The sequence below is a fragment of the Protopterus annectens genome, chromosome 3.part1 (assembly GCF_019279795.1).
Source record: "Protopterus annectens isolate FY-2018-M chromosome 3.part1, PAN1.0, whole genome shotgun sequence".
NCBI lineage: Eukaryota > Metazoa > Chordata > Ceratodontiformes > Protopteridae > Protopterus > Protopterus annectens.
Window position 1 is genome coordinate 718893622 of NC_056732.1, and position 20094 is coordinate 718913715.

Below are 20094 nucleotides of genomic sequence, written 5' to 3' on the forward strand. Positions count from 1 at the left end.
GAAGGTTGTGCATTATGGCTGGTAACTCGGCACGTAAAAATCAACTACCAATCATTAGTGGATCAGAGTTCCGCTGTGGTGACCCCTAATCGGGAAAAGCCGAAAGACCCAACAACAGGAGCACAGGCAGTTATAAAAAAGTACAGTATGTATGAGTTATATTGCTATACTTAAAAAAAATATATACAACTTCACTGTGTCCAAGGCAAATCATGTCCATGTTGCTTACAGTACAGATCCTAAGAAAAGAGAGTTCAAATTTCAAAGTACTATTTGTGGTCAAGCATTACAAAATTAGCTCAAATAGAGAAAACTTTTCATTCAAATTAAACATTTTTAACATAAACTGCAGAGTCAGTTACATCTAGTTATACATTTAAAAATAGTAGCTTACACAGTATCAAGCTTTGTTATTTACAGCTGTCTACTAATGCATCTTATGGTCAGTAGAGAGATTTCTGGGTTTTACATACTGTCCTGTCATTAGCATAACTACGCTATGGAACTACAGTAAGTCTTTCTTTGCAGAACATTATGGGTAAGGCAGAATGGCCAACAGCCTGGGAAAGATTTAGATACCAGGATATTCATGTTCTTATGCCTTTAGTCCTGTTGGTTATAGAGAATGAAAATCTCTATCCAAGAATTCTCATTCTCCAGTTTCCTTTTTTCATCTGTAACCGATTTTCCTAACCCACTTTTTTCACAGTTAGTTATCCTTTTCTTCACTACATGTCTAAAATCTGCTTAATCTGTCGAGTACAGTATTATGTACTAACCAGGCTTAATTCTTAAAATGGGCGCTTTCCTTCAGTTGATTAAATTCCAATCTCCCTCCTCATGCCATTCAATGTCCTTCACATACCTTAAGCCCTTTCCCTCAAACTATGTAAATTTATTTCATAAAGCTTTGAGCAAGAGACCTGTCTTAAGACTGCTGAATTTCTTTTTCTCCAAACCAACCTCCATGCACCTCCCCAGCCACATACTGTTGTTCCGGTCTGTGTTAAATTCAATGTTTGCACTCCATATTACCAGACTATTTTATTTTCACTTTTCCTATTTAGGCCACCGCAACTTAAACCTCTCTACACCCTCACTTTTCCACATTTACAGTCACTGCATTTCACTTAACATCTGGTATCTCTATTCCCATCCTTTCTGTTCATATTTAACTTGCCTTTATTACACCCCTCTCACTTTCCTGTACAGACAAGTGTCACAGAGCTGCTGAACAGTAATGCACTTCTTGCATTAAGGACTAACAGTGACACCAAAGGTAAAATAGTCACCCTACCTATTTCAATAATGGCCTCTAATTTCCTGAACTTATCAGACCACCTATCCAACAAACTTTTAATAACGTCTCTCAGATCCTCCTAACTTCTGTCATTAATTTCCCCTATAATCCAATAATTCCTAGTTACTAAACGCCTTTTGCCTTTCTTAGAATAACCAAAGATTTGTGTGTGGGAAATCAGAGCCTGGACTCTTCCTCAAAGGCAAAAAACACAAAATACCAAGCAATAATGCTCAAACTCCAAACATTTTCACAACTTAACCCCTCATTTTCCCCTCCAAAAAACAACTCTCTGAGCAAAGTTTTCCATAATGATCAAAAAACAGTTTCAGAGACAGTGGGCACCCCTGCTGTGTACACCCCTGCTCACCTCCTCTCTCTCAGATGTACCACCATTTAAAACAATTCTTAGCTGGGAGGTAGGAGCCCCTATACAATGTCAAAGCACCCTGCAGAAATCAACTGTCTCCTACAATATGCGGAACCATTGCAGTTGTACACCTCCAATTAGCTGCATCCAACTCATTCTGTGCATTCACATTCACAAGCATGACACCTGTTTTACCCAAGCCATTACCTCTCTTCCCATGCAACAAAATTCAAAAGTATCTGCCAATGATCCATAAGGGACATCTCCAAGACTGCCTCATGGTGTATCAATTACCAAACAGAGGCTATACTCTAGTAGAGCCACTGACACCTGAACAAAAAGTTTTTTAGGGCAGCCCAGTCGTAGTGGTCTCATTCAAAGAGTCTAGAAACAGTGCATTATCAATAGGTTCATTAAAAATATTCAAGTAAACATACTAATTTCCATACCCAACAATTTTTAATAATCTACTAGGAAATTATGTGGGACCTTTCACACTGCCTTTTCCATTCTTCCAGTACCTAATGGCCACCAGAAATCCACTTGCAGCCCTAATGGTCTATGCAAGCCCTGCTCCAACTATAATAAGGTTACCCACACTGATAGCAGAACTATACTGCAGGCAAAAACTTCCAATACAGTGCACTATAGAGTACCCTAAAACCTTTACATATATTCACATTTTGAAGAACCCTCCCCTCCATTCCAGTCATCAGTCTCCCTCCTAGTCAATTGGCCCATTTATTCCCCATCACTGGGGCAGGGGGTTACTAGGACAGGCCATCAATTAAGGCAGCAAATAGGGGTTGTTTAAGTTTGCCTTAATCTCTACCTCCTGCACTCACTTTCCTTAATCTCTACTTCTTGCACTCACCCAGCAACAGTCAGTGGGTGGGGCATGTAGTGGGCATCAGAAGTGCACTGCCCTAACTTCAGCAAAGAAACTATATCAGAAGGATGCCTCGCCCACCCACAGCTGGCAGTTTCCCCAGCCTCCACCAGCTAAATCTAGCTCAATGCACACATGCTCCAGGCTGTGTAAACTTCCTCCCATGAGATGGACATGCCTACCTTTCCCTGCCTGTGCTGTCACACTTCTGAGCTAAGAATAGAACTTAGGTTAGCTAGCCCATAAGTCAAGGATCAGTCCCACTATGCCACCTATGAAGGCTACTATATCCATATATTCCTGCAATAAAGATTTCATGCCAACATCTCAACATAGAAAGCCACCACCACAATCCTATCCGCACATATGTTCACCTGCACATGAACCATCTGTCATTCACAACATATTTCTTACTGACAAGCCAGACTATCCTTTATCAAGACACTCACCCCTCCTATCTCCTACAATATAACTCACCCTCCAGGAACTGAAGCCCCATCTCTTCAATTACTCATATTCCTTAGCCCATAACTTTAACTTCTATGACATCACAAGATCTACCCTTTACTGACCCACTTTAAGGACTACACTCTCCCTTTTGATAGGATTATCAATCCATCCCATATTCCACGTACCCAATTGCACCATTACTCCCACCTATGCACTTAGTCCCATCCCATACACCTCCAGTGCCACACTCAACGGTTCTATGGGCATTTCAAAAATGATTGCCTATACTGCCTCACAGCAGCAGCAAGAAGCTATGGCAGCCATCAATCATACCTGCAGCTATGATAACTCCAACCACCACCCACAACACTGCAAAACCCATCAACCAAAAATAAGGAATTCAACTCATTGTCCAAGGACCCCCTTGAGTTCTCCCTTTACCATGCACACTCTCCACTCTATATGATTTTGCTGAAAACATGTTCCATCATTATCCCAGTCCTCCTCCATCCCGCCACTACTAAGCCTATTCAACTATCTACCCTGCTCTATCATTTACCATACCGTAATGGCTCTTCTAGTTACCAGCAAACCATTAATTAAACCTGTCCAACAAAAATACTTGTAAAGGAACCCCCCCTTCACTGTAAGTACAAACATGCAAACAGTTAACATCCCATCAGTACCTGTATAGGCAGCTTGCAACCAGTAAACAGTTCAAAATAAATACCCCCATAAACAAACCTACCAGACAGCTTCTATATAATGCAATACAACTTTTGTTAAAGCAATTCAACCCAGGTGCCTTAAAAAAACTGAATCCAAACAAGATCCTCTTGAATAAGATTATTTTAAACGTGTTAAGAGAGCATCGCAGAGCTTACATAAACTGGAAAAGCGAGTATGCATGTGTGCATGCCTCCTGCCATGGACTGAACCCCTGTTTAAGATACCCTGAATCCAGTAACTGCCAAGATAGGGTCCAGCTCTCATGTGACCCTGAAGTGGATTAAGCAGATAATCAGAGAGTGAATGATTGAATATTAAAAGATGACTACAATCAGAATGTTATTGTACACAGCAAAAACACATGAAAATCAGCCTTTGACATAGTACAAAATGTAGAAATGTCATCCAGCTAAGAGAAAATTAAACTACTTTGGAAAGGTAAAAAGGCATTTTGGCAGATCAGGAAATAGTGCAACGAAGCTCTGAAAAAGGAATAACCTTAGAAGCCTTTTTCCAAATAGACTTCCAGTCAGACAGATAATGGAACTTTACAATGTTATCCTCCCAGATTTGTGTGGATGAAAGTAGCCTGTACTAACATGTTACAGAAAATATTATACATACAATTTTAAGCAGACTGTAGCTTTTCAAAAATACTACATTAAAATCAAAAAGCTAAACTCTGTTAAAGATTTCCAAAAGAGGAGGTTTGGAAACAGCAGCATATAGCTATAATCAGGATATAAACACAAGTCACTTTCATGGGTGTCAGTTTGGTGCAGACCTTTAAGATCATGTGCAGCTAGATCAAGTTCCTGCAGCAAACCTAAGTTTGATTCCCACAGTCTTCATTTGCATAGTCAATCAATCAGACATATCGCCCGAGTCACCCCAGAAAAGTGGTATTTTTTATCAACACATTTCACAAGCTGGAAAAAACAGAAGGATAAATGAAATCAATTATGTTTAATGAGTGCAACAGACAAGCTCACGCGCACACACAAACAAAAGGGTAAAAAGGTCACACAGATAAAGTACTCAAAAAAAACTGCAAGAAAACCCAGCCAAGCTAGAGTTTTCACTGCGTCATTCCTTAAACATCATGCAATGGAGTCCCATGGGATAAATGCAAACAACCTCTTAAGGACAGAGTGTTACAGCTACAAGGCTTCTGAATGTCCATGCCTTTTTACTTTTTTAGGTCTTTATAGGCACATTCAGGCCACAATGCTAAACCCACTAGTTGTGGACTTGCATGTTTCTGCCTTTTTAGTGACCTCATCAGCACAGCATAAGTGAACACACACACACACACACACACACACACACACACACACACACACACACACACACACACACACACACACACACACACACACACACGTCATTTGAATAATCACTTATAAAAGAAGAAAGCCATCCCTCAAGTTAAGTAATGGCAATAGTACATACATTACACGAACAGCCAGTTCTTTTGAGAATTGCAACAACAATTAACTTAAGATTATTGTCTTTTCTTAAGCACAAATTTATAAAAATAAAAAAAATGAGTCCCCGCTCTGTAGCACAGTGGGATGCAGCCCTGATTATGACCCAGATGACTCAATTTTGACAAGTGGATCAAGAAGAGGAAGAGCCAGACATCGGTTGATGGGAGTCAGGGGGTTACACTGGCTCAGCCATCGTTGGGTAAGAGAAACTGTGGTCCCATCTGGCCTAGTCGATCCCTTACAAGCACAGGCTTGCACAGCAACTGCTGCCAAATGAATGGAAAATGTGGGTCTGATGTAAGCCAGTAATGGTAATCCTTGCAAGCATGTTTGTGCGTGCAGGCACATACCTGGAGGATGCTCTATGGTGACAGGGCTACTCTACTGTCGGCCACTGGGGTGGGGGGTTTGGGACCTAACCACAAAACCCTTGATAGTTGCCTGTAGAATGGCTACTAAGGAAGGGAGGGCTTATGGATGTTTGTCAATGGAAGGAAAGTTGAAGCAAAAAAAAAATGTTTATGAGAGTTTTAAATGGTTTAAAATTTGGGGATTTTTTAGTCCACCACACCTTTATGGCCCCCACCCCCCTTTTTTTTGGAAGATTACATTTTCCATACAAGATAATGAATGGAGACCTTTCAGTCATCTGAGTACTACACTTAATAATAACCAAACGGCCATTACAATTTTCTATACTTCTATTCTATAAAAACGAATGAATATTCTTAATGGCTACACGACCAGTTCCTTGTCTACAAAAGGATGAATTTTTAATTCTATATTCAAACAAACCTTGCAAGTTAAAATAAACACCACTTTTGTATGACAATGGCATATACTTTACTTACTTTTCAAGAGCAACTGCAATATCCTGAAAGCCTTGTGCAGAAATATTATTCTTGTCCCAGATCACAGTCCTGTAAAATAATAATAAATAGTAAAAATATATTTCAGATTATTCTTTGGCAAAACTTTACACAACTGTAAAATATTTCACATACAGTAACACTGCCTCACTAATCCCTAATATCACAAGACACAGGCAATCTACTACAAAGTTGAAACCATTAGTGTTTTATAAAGAGAAACTGTACAACTGTTTTCTGCTACAGGTTTTGTCGATCTCTAGTGCAGCTTATTCATTCTACCTAAAACATAAGGGATAATGTTAACATGGAAAAGGCAAGGACATAGGATTAAGGCTATGAGCTGGTAATGAGCTTCATCCTGCAGTCCAAAGTTTGATTCCCTCATTCTCCACTAGCATGCAGTGTGACTCTAGCAGGATACTTAACTTGAGAGTACCCTCTATGTCACTTCTGAAAACAGGCACTTGCACAGAGTAGAATTACTCCGTTAACAAATAAACAAAATTAAACAGGAAAACTAGATCCTGGACAAATATGCAAAAGCAACTCAATAAAAACCCATGATGAATTAAAGAAAATGTTAGGGTTAACTTTTGATTCATGTCTTAAAATATACTTTACTATTAGCGGGAAAATGATGGGGGCAAGCTTCCCAAACTCGTACACACTCATGGGTTTTTCTAATCCTTTTCAAGAACTTACTGTAATCAACTCCAAGGACACTGCATTTTTTGTGAAAACCTTATCTAGTGCCCTAAGGACAACTGATTCTTCTATGAAGTTACAACCTCCTTTTTAACTAGTTGACATAATTAGGGCTGCCCAATAATAAGCAAAATGGATTAGAATGATGTCGAAGAGGAAGAATGTATGCTTTCCGTGTCCTAATGCTGACAAATTAGACAGCAAATTGAAGAGTGAACCAGGACATCAAAAAAGGGGTATATCATATCACATCATCATGACATTTTTAAAAGAATGGTAAACTGGAGTTCTGAAAAAAATAATCTTAGACAGCAATGCTATGTCTCATGGCATAAGGCACAAATGATCTTCAAAGTTCAAAGCCTCCAATGAACAAATGAAGTCATATTCAGTTGTGGATCAATCCAGTCAATGTAAGTTTCATAACATAAGAACATAAATAAAATCTTAAATGAAACAAAGTTTTGACTATAATAAAAATACAGAAATTTGCCAACTAATGTTTCATTTCCCAAAAGGAATATACCCTCAGGTGATAATTAGGTTTTCAGATATTTCGTAAAGCTGGCCAATAAGAGACATCCCACAGTTAAAGGGGTAGACACTTCCACACAAGCGCCTGGTAGGAAAAGGAATTCCAAATAGTGATCTCAAGACACATTTTGGGTAACAGTGGCAGTCCATCAACACAACTTGTTAAAACAGGCATGATTCAAGTCTGGTAAGGTACATTAGGTAACACCATTACCTTATACAGCTTTAAGCTATGTGCAGACAGTACACACATGCTGTAAAGAGGTGGCATGACTTTAAAGACTGATATCTGCAAACAGCCTGGACACAGAATTTGGACTATGCTAGAAGTAAAGATCATTAACAGGAAGCTGAAAGTAATGGGGCTTATAATAATCCAGTTGTTAAATGACCAAAGCATGTAGGAAAGTTTTCTGATGGAATATGCTGTGCAGTATAAACAATATTCCAGACAGCGTAACTGCAACATTTTACACTTGCCACCACCATCTCTTTAAATGATTGTGTAATACTGTGATCAAAACTAGATGGAAACAAAAAATAAATTATTGCTTGTCTCCATCATATACTATAATGGTGAATAACATGGCTATGGATGGTGTTACTTACACCTGCAAGGTTAGTGTCTGACATTCTGGTCATATTGACTCTCAAAGAACTCCCATCCAATCAACAGTCACCATAGACTTTCTTTAAAGAAGTCAAGAGCCAACTGACACTAAGGAAAAGAGTGGTAAAGCTGAGCATCAGCACAATGTCAGCCATCTCCTTCTAATGATGTCACAGCACAAGACTGTCAAATTAGCCATCAAAGGCCTCATAAAGGGTCCTCTTAACATGCAGTTCATAAACTTTAACATACACGAGCTCATGTGAAACTAATAGTCTTGCAAGACATACTGATAAGTAGCTTTACATAAAGCATAACAAAATGCCTCCTTATACTATCAGACAGCTGCTGTGCAAATTTAGAATACCTTCATGCATCACAAACAGCTACAAGCAACTGACTTCATTTTCAACTTATCGGTTCCTGTACAAAATCACACATTTGCAAAATTCTAAATCAAATACCTCTATAGTCATAACATTAAGAAGGTTAAAGTAGTTTGTTACCCAGCTTCTTTACAAAATGAAATAATTTGAACTTCCACTTACAAAATCCTTATGTACCATATGCAAAGAAAAAACTATAAATCATGGAAGACAGGTGTAATTACAGTTATAATGAAAAGGATGAGCCCACCGAACTCTTCATCATACAGAACCCATTTCAGTCTTGAATCATTATCATAATGTCTTCATAAGCATTTTATCCAGCATGATAGTGACAGTTACCCCAGTTTTCGTGCATCTTCATTAGTGTAAGCTTTTGCAGAAGCTCCTTGGGCCAGTACTATGAACCACTAGAGAATGGGCAAAGGGTACATCAGCACCCTGAATGGAGAACGAACATTCTCTAGCAGGTTATTAATGTACAAGTACTGTCCACTGAAATACAAGTCTACTGGTCCATGGCAGCATATCCAGTTGCCGTGGAGCTTGGATAGAAAAAAAACTAATGGCCACCATTACTTTACAGTTGCTAAGCAGCGCTTTTGCTGTTTAGCGAGTGTAAAAAAAAAACAAACAGAAAAAAGTCTGTGTGTGTGTGCGTATATATGTATATGAGTGCGTTTATGTTTCTGTCTGCGTGTGAGTGAATGCATGTATGAAAGCAGAAGAGAGTGTGCGAGAGATCGAGAAAGTGTGAGGGCTATCTTGTGTGAGTGAATGCATGCATGAAAGCAGAGGAGACTGTGTGTGTATGATCGATCAAGAGAGAGAGAGTGAGAGCGATCTTGTGTGCATAGCTTTCAACTGTCCAAATTTTCGCAAAATGTCCAGAGTTTTGCCTCATAATTTTTGTCTATTCCTCATAAAATGTGTGGCTTTCTGAAGTCTTGTGGCAAATCAGTGAGGAGTGAATTAACTAAACAATGACAGGCATTTCAGTTTCAGGCTTTATATGTTTCAGAAAATGCATTGCAATACAAAACCTTTTACTCTAGCAACTTTCTAAGTTTATAAGAACAATATTTAAAATTTGTCCTTACTTTTGGCTTTGGCCAGATTTTTTGTGCTAAGAGGTTGAGAGTCATGCCTGTGTGAGTGAGAGTATGAAACCAGGGGAGACTGTGTGTGTGTGTGTGTGTGTGTGTGTGTGTGTGTGTGTGTGTAAAAGCAGAAAGAAACTGTGTATGAGAGAGAACGGGCTCTCTGTAAAATTGCTGTGTTTTATTTACTTAATTTATTAAATACTATATTATTTTTTAATATATTTTTGATGTAAAATACATCCTCCAACAACTTTTTTTTGGCCTTTCCCAGTAAGGGATCGCCACAGCGGATCACCTGTCCACTCATGATTGGCAGTGGAGTTTTATGGTGTCGAGTTGCCAGCCTAGCAACCAACCTTCCACAGAACGCACATGCACGCACTCACACCTAGGGCCAATTTAGACTGTCCAATCCATCTACAGCATGTCTTTGGGATGTGGGAGGAAAACGGAGCACCCGGAGGAAACCCACGCGACCACAGGGAGGACATGGATTACACTGCGTGGCTCATAAATTCCCACCTTACTCTGTCAAATGCTTTCTCTGCATCAAGACCCACCAACAACAGTGGTATTTTCATACACTCACCGTATGGATCATCAATGTTCTGTTAATGTAAAATGTTTGCCTCTCCTTCACAAAACTGCTATGATCCATATCTATCAATTCTGGCATTACTTTTGTCATTCTTTTAGCCATTATACACAAACACTTCATAATCATGGTTTCGTATTGAAATGGGCCTGTATGAAAATGGATCTGACGGGTCTTTACTCTCTCTAGAATTGTCTGTCTGTCTGTCTAGAATTGGAGATGTTAGCAACAGTAGTTGGAATTTAGTGACATAAGGACACAAGATTTGGTTGGAGGCATATGCAACTTAAAGTCACACCACTTGTGGAATATATAATATTGACACTGGGAAATCCCTAAGCTGATATTAATACTCTGTTTCAACTACTGGAATAATTAGGTTCAGTATTAGTTTTTGAGATTAATATGATTAAAATAAAAGCTCTGCAAGTAAATTACTTTCCATCCCAAGAACTGTCTAGAAGGTATCCTTGGTTATGGGATCATTTAAAAAATAGGTGTTAATATGGTTGACCTCTTCATTGAGGAGTCTATTAAGCTACCTTATAATTATATAATTTTTCTCTTATGAAAACATATTTGTCAAAATTAGAAGTCATTTTAAAAAGTGTTTTCAGCTTGGAACTGGATCAAAAATTTCAAGTCTTGAAGTGGTACCTTTTATCTGCTTTGTTTTATGTGGGACAGGCTTTATGGCTTCCACCTGCAAAAAAGTTATATAGTTAGGCTAAACAGCTGGATTGTTTAATTTCTGTTGGAGAAAGCAAGGCCAAGGGCAGTGTGGGAGAGGGTTTTGTTCTCTAAAGCAAATGTCACCTTTGCATTACCAGATTTATCTCAGTATATATAGGTTATATAAGGTATAAAGCTTACAACGTATATAAGATGCTAGGATGATTCCTATATGGCATAATGGAACAAAATGATCTTGAATTAATTTTCATTTATGGAAGAAAGGGATTTGTTAGAAATCATTTGGGAGGCTACGAAAGACAGGTATCTCCCAGCCATTGTTAAAACCACTGATGGTGGAACTTCTAAGACTAATTCCAACTAAACGTTTGATGCCCTCATTGACAGATGTACTGACACTGGTATAGCTAGAGAGATCTACTTCATAATAGGTGGCATGAAACTACAGTATTGGGATCAGATGGTGCAAGAAAGCAAGGTAATTCCCTGAATAGTGGCCTAGAGACAGATGCAGCTTTCGGAGTGAGCTCAAATTGATTATAATGAACTACTTCAGGAAATGGAAAGTAAAAAAAATGGTTGCCAATGTCAGCATAGGAATAACCTGGTTTTAGCAAATGTATAGTAGAAATGAGGAACTAGAAGACAACAGATGAAAGGAGATAGAGTACTCTATTTCCTTAAGCCAGTGATATATTGAGGATTAAGATTATATGGGAAAGTCTGGGCTGCTGGGGTAGGGGGCTGTAAATGGCAACCAGTTATATTATATATAGAATTAAAATAATAATTTCCCTTGTTTTTACAAGGGTGGATGTGTAGAATTATGTCCATGATTTAAGCTACAATTTTTGTAAGCAAACAGGCTTGAAAAATAAGACACCCTGATGAAAGGCATGAAAAAAATGATAAGTTTCTTGCATCTGCAAATATATTAATTTTTTTTGCATTAGCAAATGCTCTCAGTGGAAGACAAGAAGTCTGCAATGAAGGCAATTGGCCAGGGGAACTCTCTACATTGTGTTCAGAGTGAAATTTGCAAAGATTACTTCACACATCTGCAAAGTTGCTAGATCTGTTTTTCTTCTCAATGCTGACTACTTTCACATGGAGTTGAGCTGTCTGCAAATGCAAGTAATTAATCTTGAGAGTTCTGTGCATTTTTTTTCTGAGAGGAATACAAAACATAAAGGTACAATGACAAGCAGTTCCGTGGAAAAAGTTTGAAATCAAGGAAGTGAATAAGAAATGGTGGCCTCCCCAGCAGCCTTAACACTTTAATAAATTTAATAGTAGAGTTCACAATTTAGTTTTATTTAATATTGGCCACTGCACCTTTTCTTATGGGTAAGAAATATTTTTTAATAAGAATGCAAGTGCTTTTTTCACATCTGGGAGGGGAACAAAGATAAGAACACAGCAAACAGAGCAAGCAATGTAAATGCAAACTCAGGCTGAAACGTGCTATAACATGGGTAACCTTAATTTTAGATTAGACAATGACTGCGGTACAGCTATCAGTTTGGGGCAATTGTTCTTATATGATGGGTTAAACTTCATTTGTTGAAAATGTACACAGTTTGGTGTGTTTGTTCTAAGTTATTAGGGAATGGAGTGTCCTGAAAATGGATTTAATTTTTAGTTTGGGGGGTTCCATTTAAGCAAAAATTCTTGAAAATGTGACAAAGGCTCAAATAAAGATAAGAAACAACTGTATAAAAGATCATCCCAACAAAACATTAGTGGCTGCATGAAATATAAAAATGGTTATATACAACAGGTGTGAACAATACCTTTCTATAATAGGGTCTCTATCCATATTACCTTGGAATGCAAATGACCTTGCAGGAAAGGACAAAAGGAAAGAGTATTGAATTACATTACGAAATGCGGAGTGCAAATAGCAATGCTGCAGGAAACACATGGAAAGAATTCAGCATGTGAATTTGGAAAAGAAAAGATTTCGGGATAGATATTCAGCAGGCTATCAAGGACAAGTAAACAGGAGTAATAATACTGATTGCTAGAGGGGCTCCAATATTGACAGAGGATGGAACTGGAAAAAGGCAATAATGGTAAAAATGCGGTAGCAAGGGGCTATTGGCAATGGAGGAGAATTACACTAGCATGTATTTATATTCCACCAAACAATGATATTATGGAGTTTAAGAAAAGTTTGGGAAAATATTGCTTATAGGTGAAGAGTGGAACTTCTACTAGGGAGACCTAGAATAGAAAATATAACAAAAGAGTAGATTTCTAAAGAAATTCCTGAAAATATTTGACATGGAAGACATGGATTCAGGGGTCCACTTTTAAATTTCGAAATACCAAAATCTCGAGTTTTGAGATACCGAATTCAAAAAGTACAGTTTTGTACCTACTATAAATGTAGATGTTAGAGTGGTTATGCTGCTGCAGTCATCACACTTGGGTTATCTGCCGTCAGGCGGTCCCGCAGTCGGCCTGAATTCCAAAGCCTTGGTCCGGCGTCGGTTGTCGTCGCTTCTTCCCTGACGTCAGTGGGGCAGGGGTATAAAAGAGGCAGCCGATGCCATTTTCTTCAGTTTTTCTTGCCCCAGATGTCAGGTGTCCCCAAACTAAGAAGGCAAAATAAGAAGCTTTCAAAACATACCTTAGTGCAATACAATGGTACTAGTTGTAAGCAAATACACCATATAGACATGCATCCCAAAGGTTGAAGTACCTGGAGGTATAAGAAAAGGCCTTGTTAGAAAATGGAGGTATAAGAAAAGGCCTTGTTAGAAAGAGGGGATGGAGGGAGGGTAACCTGGACTGCAGCAGCATAACCACTCGAACATCTACATTTATGGTAGGTACAAAACTGTACTATGTTCATCGTGCTATGCTGCTGCAGTCATCACACTTGGGTAGAGTCCCAAAGCTATGGTTGGGTGGTAGGAGATAACTGGGTTAGGTGCAGCTAAGATGCCCTGCAGAACTGCAGTGGCAAACCCAGCTCTGGTTTTTGAGTTCAGAGGAAGGTGGTAATGCTTGAAGGTGTGCACTGAACTCCAGGAAGCTGCCTCCAGAATGTCCTTGGTTGGGACTTCTCGGAGGAAGGCTGCCAAGGTTGCTGTAGCCCTGGTAGAGTGAGACCTAATACTAGCAGGCACTGCTTTCCCGTGGTGTGAGTAGCAAAAGCGGATGCAATGTGCTATCCATTTGGAGATGGTCTGCTTTGAAATAGCCTTTCCTTCTGAGCCTGGTGCATAGGATACAAGGAGTTGGTCAGATTTTCTGAAGGCCTTTGTCCTGTCCAAATAGTAACGTAGCTGTCTGTGAATGTCCAAAGAGTGAAGGAGTCTTTCTCCTTTATTCTGTGGGTTTGGATAAAAGGTGGGGAAGTGTATGGTCTGATTGAGAGCCACACTGGATACTACCTTTGACATGAAAGAAGGGTTGGTGCGTAAAGATACTCTGTCCTGATGGAAAATGATGAAAGGTTCCACTGCCATAAGGGCCTGCAGTTCTGAGACTCTGTGTGCTGAGGTGATAGCTAGCAGCAGGGCTGTCTTCCATGACAAGTATTGAAGCTCTGCTGAAAAGGCTGGTTCGAAAGGAGGAAGTGTTAACTTTTCCAGAACAAAATTTAGATCCCAAGTTGGAGTAGGTGGTTTTCTGGGGGTTTTATATTTTTTGCCCCTCTGAGAAACTGCTTTAGCAAAGGATGAGAGAAAATGGGTGGAACCGTATCATATTGAGCTGAAATGGCTGAAGCATGGATCTTTATGGATGAGAAGGAAAGGACTTTGTGTAGCAGCTCAGTTAGATATTGGAGTATGTGCGGAATATTTGGGATACCAGGATTCAGGCTTCTGGCCTGGTTCCATACACAAAATCTTTTCCATTTGTCTGAGTAAGTTTTTCTGGTGCTGGGCCTCCTGGCCTCCAAAATGACATTCTGGACGTCCTTTGAGAGAAGTGTTGTTTGATAATTTAAGATATTTTCCATGTAGCTAGATTTAAGGTCCTTAGCTGACTGTGAAGTATCTGAGAGTTCTGTTGGGTTAACAGCAGAGGGAATTGAGGTAAGATCCATGGAGGGCTGTGAGACAAGTTTCGTAGTAGTGGGTACCAGTGTTGACGTGGTCAGTCCGGGGCAATGAGGATCATCTGTAGTCTCTCCGATCTGGTTTTCAGTAATACCTGGGAGAGTAGAGGCAGAGGTGGGAAGGCGTAGACTGACAAAGCTGTCCAGCTGAATGATAGGGCATCCACTTTCCAGGCCAGGGGATGGTAAGTCCCTGTGCAAAATTTTTGTAGCTGGCAGTTGTTGGTTGAGGCAAACAGATCTATGTCTGGCGGTCCGTCCCCTCCTTTGAGTTATCATTGAGAATACTTGTGGGTGTAGTCTCCATTCGTGAGGGTCTGTCAAATTTCTGCTTAATTCGTCTGCCAATATGTTCTCTTTTCTTGGCAGGAACTGTGCTTGCAGTTGTACTTGGTAAGTTAATGCTGTGTTCCACAAGTACATTGCCTGTCTGCATAGTGGGTAGGAGTGCATTCCTCCTTGTTTGTTTATGTACCACATAACTGTGGTGTTGTCCGTCCTTATTAGAAGTTGTCCTGGATGCAAGAGGTCCTTGAAAGCTGTCAGTGCATTTTTTACAGCAAGCATCTCCTTTTGATCGATGTGTAGCTTCCTTTGGTTTGCAGACCATTTGCCCTGTATGCATTGTCCTGCCATGTGTGCACCCCAGGCATAGTCTGTTGAATCTGTTGTCAAGGTTTGGTTTGCTGGAGGTGAGACAAAAGGAAGGCCCTTGTTTGCTTGGCATGCTTGAGCCCACCATAGAAACTCTTTCTGAAGCCAGGGAATGAGAGATATACTTGCTTCGAGGCTGTGTCTGTGTTGGGACCATACACTTTTTAGGTACCATTGTAGTTTTCTCATATGCAGTCTTGCATATGCAATTAGTTGATTGCAGGATGCCATGTACCCCAATGCCTGCAGGAATTTCCTTGCAGTGAGCTGGGTAGAAGTTGCCATCTTTTTGAAGTACTGAGCCAGTTGTTTTTGCTTGTCTGGCATGAGGTAAGCCATCTGGGCCGTTGTATTCAAGCTGGCACCCAGGAAAATTATTTCTTGTGAGGGTATTAGTTTTGATTTCTTTTTGTTTACTGTGTACCCTAGGCAACTTAGCAACTTTGTTACAAATGCCAGATGCTGTAGTAGGATGTCTTTGCTGTCAGCTTGGATCAGGCAGTCGTCCAGATATGGATAAATTTGTATTCCTCGTTGTCTGCAGTATGCAATTACTGATGCCAGGCATTTCGTGAATACTCTGGGCGCAGTAGATAAGCCAAAGGGCAATGCAGAGAATTGATAATGCGTTGTGCCTGCCAAAAATCTGAGGTATCTTCTGCAATCTTGTCTGATGGGGACATGCAGGTATGCCTCTTGGAGGTCCAACGTTACCAGCCAAAACTCCTTGCCCAGCATGGGAAGAAGCTGCTGTAGTGTGAGCATTTTGAATTTGGGAATGTCTAGGTACATGCTTAGAATTGAAAGATCTAAGATGGGTCTTCAGGCTTTGTCCTTTCTTGGCACTAGAAACAGTCTTGAGTAAAATCCTTGACCTTGCTCTTTTGCAGATACCTTTTAAATTGCTTTCATGTCCATGAGAGCTGAAATTTGCTTTTGTGCCTCTGCCCATTGGTTCGTTGGCAGATTTGGCATGCCTCTCATCCGTGGCAAAGTGTGAAAATGGAATCTGTAACCTCGGGTAATAATATCCAGAACCCATTTGTCCTTTGTTATGATGTGCCAATTTTGTGGGAAAAGAGACAGTTTTCCTCCTAGAGGTGCTGCCTGGGCAATTTTTCTTGGCAGGCGAAGAGGAAAGTCATTGAGTTTGTTTTCTGAAGGGTTGAGATCTGTTGTCTCCCCCTGAGTTATTGTTTGCCATTGTCTAGGCCTGAAGGTACCTTGTGCTTGGCCTCTGCCCCTCGGGCATCTGTACCTGCCCGTTTGGGGTCTGTCGGAAGCAGGAAAGGACCAGTTTTTTGATGGCCAGTTTCTGCTGAAGCGAGGAGGTTGCACCTGTAAAAAAATCTTTAACTGCTTGCATTGATTTTGCTTTTTCTTCCATTTTCTTTAAAACTTCCTCTGCTTTGACACCAAATAATGCATCCTTTTGCAATGGAGCATCCAGTAACTTTGCTTTGACATGTTCTAGTAGGGTCTGCTCTTTTAGCCAAGCATGCCTACGTATTACATACCCTGTGACTGCTGTTCTACATGAGGCCTCCAAAGAATGAAAACCACACTGCAATGTATGTTTTCCCACTTGTTCTGCTGCATGCAATAAATCCTGCATCCCTTTGAAATCTAGTTGATCTGTTTGAGGGATCATTTTCTGTTTTAACTGAGTAAGCAAGTATTGCTGGTATTTAATCATGTGGAATTGGCAGTTTAATGCCCTCATAGCCAAAGTGGCAGAGGTATACACTTTTTTCCCCCCATCTTTCTAATGCCCTGGAATCTCTTTCCGCAGGTAGTGGATTCTTAGCAGAAGAGGCCTTAACCCCCTTGGGGACCCTGGGAAATGGTTTCTGGGTCTGCAGCAGGGCTCTTATATAAAAACTGGTGAGAGTCAGGGACTTGATAGTGTCTGTCTGGTTTAGGTGGTGCTGGAGGTAAGGAATCTGGGTTGAGACTGGATTCAGTGTAGACATCATCCAGAATGTCTAAAACAGGAGGAATGGCTAGGGGTCTATGCTGAGGTAGAAGAAGAAACTCACGGAGTCTTTTCTTGGAGTCAGAGTAATCTTGTCCTTCCCAGTGGAAATGCTCTCTCACGGTGTGCAGGGTTTCCCCAAAAGAGAAGTCTTCAGGGGGGGGAAACAGAGGGAATAGATTCCTCAGCATCTGAGTCTTCATAAAGAGGGAAGGGGTCATCCTGTTCCTCAGAGTCTGCTGAGGAAATGGATTCCTGGTCAGAAGGAGGTAAATCTTCCTCCAGTCTAGGCCTTTTGTCAGGAGGGGTTGGGAACCTCTGATAAGGGTAATCAGGTCCTCCGCCATTTTGAGCATTTGTTTTTTAGGCATAGGGGCCTGTGTGGGAGTCTGTGGTCCCGGTTTCTTAACCTTTGGAAGCCTAGCGTATGACTTAACGAAGAGAGTAGTCGGTTTAAAGATGCCTTCTGAAACCAAAGGCCTGTCCATAGTCTCCGGATCGCCGCCAGGACTGTTGTCAGCGAGTTGAGGAGGAACTGGCTCCAGAGGCCCAGTAGATTCTGTCTGAGAGGTAGTCGCATTGTCTAAATCTGCGGTAGTCAGGGGCTGCGTAGGCGCCTCACTGAATACCGAAGATCCGGAGGAAAGCAGAATGTAAGAAAATACTGCTGCTGTTGGTGGGTCTTCATGCAGAGAAAACACTCAACTGAGTAAGTTATGATTTTATGAGTAGGGCAATGGAAACACTTGCATTCCCTGATATAATAACAACATTAATTAGGAGGACATATGAAGGACCGGAAGCAAGAATTAAAGAAGGAGGGCTCCTCTCCAATAAGCTGTGTTTTGCTGAAGGAATCAGGTGTGGGTGTCCTCTTTCCCCTTTGTTATATGCTTTATATTTAAAGCCACTGGCAAAAAAATTAAGAACTCAGAAATTCAATGACATAATTGCTATGGTAATCAAGAAATGTTGGCTTTATTTGCAGATGATATTTTGCATAAATCCAGAAAAGGACGTTTTGGTGTTGTGGAACATTTTGAAAGTGTTTCAAAGCTTTTCAAGATATAAAATTAATGAAGCTGAAGAAAAAGATGAGGACATAACTTAGGTACCCACACACAAATTGGTTCAACATCATCCACATTTATAGGGGTACAATAAGACAAAGTATTTAGGTGTATGGGCTAAAAAGGTTTCTGTTATGGTAGATAAGGATATGTGGGAAGAGACAAAAGATAACTCAAAAACTGAGAAATTGAAGGCTCTTGTTTATGAATACGGATAGTAAGATACAAACAGTGAAAATGGTTTTAGGCCTTTTAGTTTTATATACAGGTCAGGAATATTTTTATCAACCAGAGAGAAATTGTGAACATTAATTAATAAAGAGTTAAAGGAATTTATCTGAGAGAGGAAGAGGGCAAGCGTTAAGTGGGATAAGTTGATCCTCCCAACTGAACAAGGTGGTTTAGGATTACCTAATTTGAAGGGCTATTTTAGAGCTACACAGTTAAAGCTCAGATATATAAAGCAAGCATAAGTTTATAATTCAAAGTGGTAAGGGATGATGATGAAGCAGAGGAAGGAGTTCAAGAAATAAGGAGAGAGTTGGATTCTGGATGCAGATCCATAAGTAGAATAACATCCATACAGAATATTCATAAGGTTGCAGAAAGTATTACAAATAAGGCAACACATGCATAGAGAAAACAGATTTTTGCAAACAGGGATGACTGCAATTAGAGATACTGAAAACAAGCAAATGGAGAATGGAATTTACTGGAGAAAGCTGGTAAAGGGATCAATGTAATACTAGAAAATAACTAGAGACTGCCTTTTCTACTGGGGATTGATGTCAGAGTATAGGCAAGGAGAAAGAGATAGGGGAGTCCTAAGTGAAAGACCTGCTCTGGTACAGTTTTTTTCAAACACCTTTATTGAATTATCACTTGTGACACAGGCAAATTTACATTCATATAAAAGTAATCAAACTATAATTAATATAAAATTTTCTGTTCACATATATTACTATATATCAGAAAACCTAAACATTACATAAATTATTCAATTCCTGCCTTTTTTCTTTTTTTTTAACAAGAACAATCTTTGTTAAACCATCACTTACTACAAAGGGAATCATACATTTATACAAATGAAAACAAACCACACCGACACAATCCTAGTTGCAAGCATGTTACATCACATGCTCTGGTACAGGTTTTAGTCAAATCCAGAATGGAAGCAAGAGTTAAAAAAAGGACAATTAGGAGGACATATAAAATACTGCATAATAACTATAAAACTCAATCAGAGGATATTATTTAAAATTGGGAAGAAAGAATGGAAAAGCAATTTACAATGGAACAATGGGAGGACATTTTACGGCTGCCAAGTATGCAAAGTCCGGAAGGTTTAAGATTTTTGCTTGGAAGTGTTTGTATAGGAAGTATTCCCAAGCAGATGTCATAGAATTTTTTTTTCAGGTAGACAGCAAATGCTAAAAGTGTAATGGCAGAAGAAAGAAGTAACTGGGAACATGTTTTTTAGAAGTGTAATGAGTTGGCAGACTTCAAAATTTTTCCACAAAATACTCCATCACAAATATTGGGTGAGCAAGTGGCTGTAACAAAGGACACAAATCTTTTGATTTGGGACACAAGA

The 20094-nt window shown here is 39.8% G+C and overlaps 1 protein-coding gene across 5 annotated transcripts in view; it reads right to left on the reverse strand.

The window, feature by feature from the left end:
- The window catches only part of CARMIL1 (capping protein regulator and myosin 1 linker 1), a 4434936-nt gene that overhangs the window by 1112699 nt on the left and 3302143 nt on the right, over positions 1-20094 (reverse strand). For all 5 annotated transcript variants that reach the window (XM_044067077.1, XM_044067074.1, XM_044067073.1 and 2 more), the window contains one exon: positions 6080-6148. In XM_044067077.1, coding sequence (XP_043923012.1) covers positions 6080-6148 — 69 coding nt within the window. The remainder of the gene's footprint in view (positions 1-6079; positions 6149-20094) is intronic.